At 39.8% G+C, this 8849-nt stretch overlaps 1 protein-coding gene across 1 annotated transcript; it reads right to left on the bottom strand.

Moving 5' to 3' along the window:
* Positions 1-475: 475 nt before the first annotated feature.
* On the bottom strand, positions 476-1811 carry LOC104430826 (MYB-like transcription factor EOBI). Its single transcript, XM_010043548.3, has 3 exons — positions 1586-1811; positions 1351-1480; positions 476-1253 (listed from the first exon to the last, which is right to left on the bottom strand). The coding sequence occupies exons 1-3, from the start codon at positions 1722-1724 to the stop codon at positions 716-718; spliced, it is 807 nt and encodes a 268-aa protein (XP_010041850.2). The 5' UTR covers positions 1725-1811; the 3' UTR covers positions 476-715.
* Between the last annotated feature and the right edge of the window lie 7038 nt (positions 1812-8849).

The raw sequence follows: 8849 nt of genomic DNA, 5'->3' as shown, positions 1-8849 counted from the left end.
TAAGCCTTGGTTTGGGTTCTGTTTTGTTCACTAATCGGCTGGCCCATCCGAATTAAATAGGCCACTATTTCAAGGCCAGGTTGCGACATTTGTTCTCGAGTACTGCCCAACACGTGATCTGAACTGACAAATTCATTTGTAAGTTGTAAACATTTTCAAGATCCTTTTCAGTACGGCCCTAATGTGTCATCTGTATGTATGAAGTTTCGATCGCGCGGGCTACACATGTCGAAAGTCAGTTTATCCCATGCTATGTGGTAAAAGTTAAAGGAAGGATTGTTGCGAATAACTGTTCATTTCACTCTCAAAATCAGTATCGAGTAAATGTCCACCCACTATTTTGGAAGTTTACCTTGTTAAGTTGGCTGTAATTCTTTAAGCCATTAGATATATGAACATGGGACGGTTTCCTTCCATTTTCCTTTGAATCTCTCGTACATACTAATTTTATATGGTGGAAATAATGTCTACATTCTAAACCTTCCAAATCTAATATCATGAAGCTCTCAGAAGACCATCCCTTGTTATACAATAATGGCTGCTTCGATCCTCAGTTACATAAACTTGCATAGCTAGCTCCAAAACCTTGCAGAAATCCATACTTCCTCCACTTTATTAGGGCATGAACTACCATTCTATACGTTCAGACAAATACTAGAATTCAAAACATAATGACAAAAACACTCGGCATCTTGTAAGCACGAATGGATGGTCATCAATTTTCCCACAAATTAAAGGCGAAATCTTCTAGGGAAGCAGAAGAAGATGCTGTCTCCAATGGCCACCCAGGATACAATATAGTAGTCGTCGAGTCGATGAACAAATTATTTAAATCTTGTACCCTGTGTGCATCTTCCACAGAAAAGTGTTGTGCCCACAAATAGCTTTGGAATTTATCATCCACATATGATGAACACAGATTGTTCTCAAAGGACTTTTCCTTGTCCCCAGGGACTCCGATGGCTTGATTAGAGCTCGATGCGCAGAAGTTATCTGGGGTTGATGTCGGATTTCCAGTAAAATCTCCAAGATTCAATAATTGTACTGGAGTCGAAGTCGGAGTTGACCTACCCTCTTCCCCTTGAGATGAACTCTCATGATTGGCGTCAACGCTGTTACTCACCCTTGCAGCTTCGGATTTTCGAGGCTTTTGCATCGGTTTTCCCTTGAACCGCTTCTTCAAGCGTGTGTGCCAGTAATTCTTCACTTCGTTGTCTGTCCTTCCGACAAGTTTTGATGCGATTGCCGACCATCTGTCACAGAAGAGACTTGTCAAGAGATGGAATTCATTGAAAATCGAGATGCTGTATAAACTTAATCCACTGCATTTGTTATAGTGAATCTGCTTACTTGTTTCCCAGAACTTCATGAAGCTTAATGATGATTTCCACCTCTTCTTTGGTGAAATTTCCATGCCTAAGGTTGGGCCTCAGATAGTTCATCCACCGAAGTCGGCAACTTTTCCCGCTTCTCCTCAGTCCTGAATCAATCACAAATACACCAGTTTAGTCCAAAAGAGAAATTAGAATCACAGAGACACAGATGGTGAGTGATACATATGTATATCATGTCTAGGTGGAGTTACCTGCTAGTTCAGCCATTCGGCTCCAATTCCAAATGCCATGCCTCTTGATATAAGCAATGAGCTTTTCATCTTCCTCTGCACTCCAAGCACCCTTCCTCAAACTCCCTTTTTCACCCAACACAACCCCAAGCTCGGCCATTTGATGATTCTCTCTGAGTGCTCGTGACTGCTTAATTAGACCCACATCCAAAAACAGAACCCTCAGAACTCCAATTTATAGTGAGCCGAGATCTGGCACGTGCTTCCTTTCTTCAGTAAAAGCTGTCCAGATTTACTTGAACCAGTCAAAAGGCATATAATACCAAGAGAAGATCCGGTTCAGTGTCGGTGAAAAAGAGGACAAGAGAAATTTCTCCGCAAAACCTCATTTTCCATGTTCACACAGTCGCCATAATTTCTCATTGGAAATGCAAGAGTATTCTGGACTGCCCATATACCAATTAATCTACAGGTGTTGAGTGTTGACATTATTAAATTATGACGTTATCACATACTGGACCATTTTATTATAAGTGTTGGACTTCGCAATGTCGCGACCTTCCCGAGGGTGAATAACTTAAAGAAGGCTAATGGATTACTAAATCCAAAGACTTGGCACAGACCCTCCCAAGTCCTACCAATCGCGACTTGATATTAAGAAATTAACTCATTTAAACATGCAATTATATTCAATTTAGAGCCGCCACTAACCAATTAGGGTTGATTAGAAACCCAAGTAAAGTATGGGAGAATACTTTACTTTTGCGAACCAGAGATTCAATAAGTCCGGAGACATGATTACGCTAGATTAATCTAACGCCCTTTCGGTACCCTTTTATTTTAATTTCAAAAATATTTTCCAGGCAGTCTTGATTAATTTTAACCTAAGATACTAACATACAAATGGTGTTCATGCGGATGCACAATCAATGAAATAACATTCAATAAACCAAAATGACAAATTATAAGAAATCATAAACTACAACCTTATTAAAGTCTATCCTCTAAAAAAAATGCATGCCCTAAACATGATTTTCTAAATGACATGATATCTAATTAAATGTAATCTTAATTTTAAATTTGATATGCATGAATTTTACTTTAATGATATGTGAGATGCAATTCATATGGCATAACTTGAACTATCACTATATGTATGCAACATAATTTATATAATCCTAAATATGCATGTGTTTCATGATATGGGATGAATGATATAATAATTCTATATGCATGTTCTTTTTATGATTTTTTTTTATGATTCTTTTTTTTTATGTATGCAATCTACACTAAACAATGATGACATAAAATGGGATTAATTATGAACTAACCTATTAGCTAACCAAATAAATGACCTTTTGTGTTTTCTTTTTTAATTACTTAATAATTCTTATTAAAACAACATAATGATGCAATAATAATCTTTGGCCCTTTTTATTAAAAAATTGCACGACGAGAATATTAAAACATTAACCTATGACCCACTAATTAAAGCGCAACATGTGGTGTGCACATTATGAAATCTATATAACCTAAATAAAATTTTTTGTTCTTTTTTTGTTTTATTAAAGGAAAATTAACCTAATCCTATATGAATCTAAAAATCAAAATGCAAAGCTTTAAATATGAAATGCATATGGACCTAAATACCCAAATCCTAGATATGACATATGATGCATGACATGTGATGAACAAATAACACACTAAAATATGTCCTATTGAAAATTCATCAATATAAATCAATGACATATTATTTCAATGATGCAAAGCAACTCATGAATTTGTCATAAAAAAATCGAAATAATCAAAAATCTAACCTGACGTCTCGCGGCTCAATATTTTTTATTATCATGACTTAATATGACAAATTTTCTAATTGGAAAATAAATCAAAACAAATCAGGTTAGAATGAAAATAATAAATAAATAAACTATGAAACCAAATATCTAAAAAAAATTACCTAGTCTAACTCACGGTGGACTTGAAGAAATGGCGAGGAAGCAGTAATGGCTGAACTGCGATGATGGTTCGCCAAGGGTGACGGGTCCTGGTTCGGAACAAGGGCTGTCCGTCGGAGCTTCGGCGAGGTTCAGCAATAACCATACCTGCAGCAAAACAGGGGAGGCAACAGGTGGCCTTGTTCAGGGGTGCAGCAGCGAGCAGAGGCGAAGGACACGGGGCTGGCAGACACAGCAGCAGGGAGGCGTGGAGCGGCTGCAGAATCGTCGCACGGAGGAGGGGGCATCGGACACCGGGCGGTCGCAGATGGAGGTGCTGCAGGGGCGTCAGGCACCGAGCTGAGGTGGAGCAACGCGGGCTACTGGTGCGATCGTCGGGTAGAGGCGCAAGCGCAGGCGGCGGCGACGTTCGAGCAGCGCTGCAAGTGGAAACGAGCAAGTCGCTGCTCGCGGCGTCGAGCGGAGCGGAGGTGGTGCGGGTCGTCAAGCGCTGCCGATGAAAGCTGAGCAGAAGCGTCGGCGTCGGGGCGGTCGTCGGGCTCCGAACGGTGGTGCGGCTGCAGGTGGAGCAGAGAGCAAATCTCCGGTGAAGCTGGGTGATGCTGATGCGGCGAGACAAAGCAGGGAACCAACGACCGGGGGACGCGGTGCAGAAGAAATGCCGATGCGGTGGCCGGCGTGGAATCGGTGATCGTGGAGGCGTCGGCGGCGGCGACGGACGAACGGGCGTGGGGCACTCGGGAAGAAGAAGACAATACCGTAGCTTCTGTTTTTCTCTCTCTCTCACGTCTCCCTCGCTATACTTTCTGTTCTACCCCCTTCACTTTTCTGCCAAAGCTTTTTGCTTGACTTTTTTCATTTTCCCCAAAAAGTCTTTCTCTTTTGTTTTTCTCAAAGGAACAAACACCAACGGGGAAAAACTTTTCTTCTCCTTTCTTTGTGTTGAATTTTTTCGACCTCTAAACCGAGAGAAAAGCCCCCCTAGGTTCCAAAACCTCGCCTTCCTTTTTATAGAGGAAAGACTCGAAGTTGTTAAAGATCTGGTGATATTCACTCAACTTTTTCAACAAAAAGTGGCTCCAAAATCTGACTGTTGAGTTTTTGAATTCAAATTTTTTTTTAAAAAAATTTCCCTCTAATCAAAGATTATCTTCTAATTCTATTTTCTAAATTTAAATTAGATGTCAACAGCTGCCCTTCTTTGAAGGGAAGCTCGCAGAGGTTTCTTTCAAAGATAAATGACACATAAATTTAAACCATGCAAAATGAATATGAATATGCAAATGTTAATGACTTCTTTTTCTTTTTTTTAAAGAAATGAACTTAAATAATGCAATGTAAATGCAATGATTTGGTCAGGAACATAGATCTCAATGTCTATGCCCAATGAAATGCAAATGCAAAGAAGAACACGTACATGTTGTACTTGTCTAAGGACTTAGAAGAATGCTATTAGGTGTGAAATGATTCCTAACAAAACATCTGGAAATCTCTTCAGATAATTGAAAGGCTCAAAGTCTTCAGGGATCTGGAACTCTCATCAGATCCCAAGCACCTGGAAATTTCATCAAGTACTTGAAATTTCAAAAATATGATTCTTATGTCAGACATTTGAAAGCATTTACTAAACATCTGGAAATCACATCAGATGCTTGAAAAGACAAATACTTGGAAGTCACATCAAACATTTAAATGTTCAAATATCTTGAATTCACACTAAACATTTGAAAACATTTTATAAATGGGTACTTGGAATTCTCATCAAGTACAAAGATGACTGAACAAACTCAGGGTTTCAAAGACAAATCCTTTGGTCTTTGAGGAAAAATTCATTTCATTTTTTTAAATTCAATGAAGGTCCATGCAGATGGCTTTTTTCAAACTTCCACCAGGAAAAATGATCAAGACAATTTTCACTAAGCTTTGAATCTCTTGAACATGCTAAATGAGATACTTTTAGTGTGAAAAGGCATTTTCACTCGCTATCATTTAGGAGGGGTTATTTGTCCCGACCATTGATGCGGGAATATATCACTCAATCTTATCATCATCTTGTCGACAAGAGTTCGAATTTTCTTGCAAATAGTACGACCTTACCAATCTGAGAGGTCTTTAACAAGTACTGTAATGTGGGCTTGGTTAATGGCTTAACAAATGGACTCTTTGAGTCAAAGCAATTGAAAGAACAATTTTGTAATCATCTTCAAGTTTACAAGTCAAGAACCCTACAAAATGAGAAAGAAATAATTGTGCTCGCACTTCTTCGAGCAATGCTCAAAACATGTGAATTCCTATGTTAATTCAAGTGCCCTAATCTGAAGAGATTTTGTAAGGGACGTAACATAGACTTGGTTCTTGGGTTGAGAAACGAAAAGATCGTTAGGCTCAAAGATGTGTATAGGGGTCAAAGTTGGTGATCATCTTGACATTGCCACTAGTTTTCTTCACCACGGATTTATTGGCTCAAAAGTTTATCATCTGACGCCAATGATTATTCAACTGGAGATCTTTTCTCAACATTTTTTTTTCAAAGTCATTTTTTTTTATGATGGGCATCGGTCATGCTTTTATCAGGCACACTGCTTTTTATGCCCCCCAATTCATCAGTCATTTTCTCTTCTTTTTCACGGGCATTGGTCTTGCTTTTACAATGCACACTGTTTTTTCATGCCCCCTTAGTTCTATTTTTATTTCAGTTCTTGTGCACAATGCATGTGTCAAGTATACTTTAAATGACACTCGAACCTTCAAGGGTCTTCATCTGTCTCTTGCCTTGCCCCAGTGTGGGGGATGATCACCAACTGGGTTTAAAGAAATGAAATTGCAAGCTCAAGTGGGCTATGCAAAGGATATAAGTGTGTAGGATAGTGAAAGAAACGCTCTTTGTCATCCTAAGGCACTTAAATTACCACATGAATTCAATGTAATAACATGACTTGAAGATTGATGCAAGTGAGAGCAAGAAAATTTCAATTCATTTTCCTCACTTCATGATGTCATTTTATCTCCCAGTTGCCCCGATGTGGGGTGATTCTTGATAGGGGTAATTTGAAAAGAATATCCATAAGCGTATGGGCTCAAAATGGTTAAGCAATGGATCATTTGTAATGTTTGGGATAGAAAAATGAACTGCCTCTCGCCATTTCAGCTGTCGTACTTTTCGCAAGAAAACTCTTCACCTTGAAATACAAAATGTTTCCATACTCACCTCACAATGTATAGACAGGGAACTGTGTATGGGATTAGGCTTGCCTTTCACACCTCATTTTGCATGTTCAAGTAACTCGACATTTTTCACTGAATTATCCATTTTGATAAATTTCAAGTGGAATTGACGAATTGCACATCATGTGAAAACATTCTGAAATGATAAAAAGGTCATGCTCTATCAAATCATAAAGTCAAAGCTGTTAAGTGTCTATGTCTTGCCCCTCTTTGCAAGGGAGCTCATAGAGGTTCCTTAAATATGCACAGGGCTGCACCTGAAACATAAAGCAGATAATTAAAAGAAACAAACAAGGGAAATTAGATGCATGCTGGAAAATTATTTTATTTTGAAAAAATTTTAAGGGAACATGAAGAAGCCCAGCCTTCAGAATTAGCTCCTTGCCCTTTTTCTTTTGGTAGGATTTCATCACAAGGCTAGTTTGGTGTACTTCAACATGCCCTTAAAACAATGAAAAACTCCATGTATTTTATTGGATGAAAAGCAAATTACATTATTGAAATGAGGGAAATCCTAGAATTGAAAATGCAAATATGCAAATACGGAAAAGCGATAAAGACTCCTGCGCAGAGGAGTGTACAAATAATTAAAATTCTCCTACTCTCGAGTTTCATCAATGAACAATTCAGTCATTCCTTCCAGTGCGTCATCTAAGCTCTCAATCTTTGGAGGTGCAGGATCATCTATGCCACCCTATCCATCTAGGATGATATCCCGTGGGTCGATGTAGGAGCTGGGAGGAGCCAAATACTTTATATAGTGATTGAATTTGCTACTTGGTTGCCCCAAGGTGTCCATCACTTCTGCTTCCTCATGCATTATCCGAAACATGGTGGGTTCAGCATCAAAACTAAAAATGGCATTCACAGCTTCTGGGTGGTCAGGGAGTGGGTTATTCTAGATATTCGGCTGTGCATCGCGGAATGAGACCATGTTGGCATCCAAAAGATTTTGGATTTTGTGTTGCACGTATAGCAATCATCAACAGAATGCCCTACCTCCCCCATATGGTAAGCACATGTCTTGGACGGATCATAGTTGGGAAAACGTTCGGGATTAGATCACTTAGGCTCCTTAGCAAGTAATCCTTTCTTTTGAAGGGTCGACAAGATCTTGGACAGAGGCTTAGGAAGTGGCATAAACTGACGCTTGGAAGGGTTTTTCTGCTGGCCAAAGAATGGTCGTGCTCCTCCCTAATGGGTGTTTAGGGTAGGGCGAGGTGGTTGAACATAAGCTGCATTAACCTCCATTATAGGCTCCTCATCCTTCTTGGATGAGATTCTCCTATACGAGCTGGTTTGATCAGATGCCCATCCATCACGCAATGCTACTTCAATTCGCTTGCCGACAGGGATTAGCTGATTGAACGACTCGGCGGTCGATCCCAGCATCCGATTTCGATATTCAGGCGGAAGTGTCTTCATGAACAAATCCATCAGCTCCTTTTCTGTCGGCTCCGGAGTAATTTGAGCAGCTACGGTCCTCCATCTCGTGACATATGCCTTGAAAGATTTCGTCCTCTTCTTCTCAGTGCGAAGTAAATCTTCTTGAGATGGAGTGACATCAATATTATACTTATATTGCTTGAAGAAGGCATCGGTCAAATCCTCCCAAGTCTCCAGCAGATTAATCTTCTTCATAATGTACCATTGAAGCGCCGGTCCTGTCAAGCTTGCTTGAAATTGTTGAATCATCAATGGGATGTTATCAACATATTGGGTCATCCTGACCACATAAGTCTGCAGATGGATCTTCGGGCAAGAGGTGCCATCATACTTTTCAAAGTCTGGCATTTTGAACTTCTTTGGTATCTTGATCTTTGCATAATGGGAGAGATCAGTTGGGCCTTGGCTAAGTGAACCCTACAGCTGCTTAAGTTTCTCCTCGATTTTTGCCATGCGTTTTTCTTGCTCCGTTTTCGGTACAGCCGAGTGTATCACTTGTACCTCCTCATTAACAACAATTTGAGGCGCGTCAGTAATTTTCTCCTTGGAGGCATCATTAGAGTTTGATGAGCCACTTGTGGATATATTCTTGCCTTTATTTCTCAGATCAGCCATGGGAGCATGTTGTGGTGACACCACTTCAACTTGCGAAGCTG

Source organism: Eucalyptus grandis, chromosome 4 (assembly GCF_016545825.1).
Source record: "Eucalyptus grandis isolate ANBG69807.140 chromosome 4, ASM1654582v1, whole genome shotgun sequence".
Lineage (NCBI taxonomy): Eukaryota > Viridiplantae > Streptophyta > Magnoliopsida > Myrtales > Myrtaceae > Eucalyptus > Eucalyptus grandis.
Note: the sequence above shows the minus strand (reverse complement) of the source record. Positions and strands in the feature narration are given on the sequence as shown.

What these genes read in the sequence shown, in the direction of transcription:
- LOC104430826 (XM_010043548.3), bottom strand. Translation starts at nt 1,724, where the DNA reads ATGGCCGAGCTTGGGGTTGTGTTGGGTGAAAAAGGGAGTTTGAGGAAG. An exon ending in CCGAATGGCTGAACTAGCAG is followed by an intron (nt 1,481 to 1,585) that starts GTAACTCCACCT and finishes TGATTGATTCAG; the next exon opens with GACTGAGGAGAAGCGGGAAA. An exon ending in CATGAAGTTCTGGGAAACAA is followed by an intron (nt 1,254 to 1,350) that starts GTAAGCAGATTC and finishes CTTCTGTGACAG; the next exon opens with ATGGTCGGCAATCGCATCAA.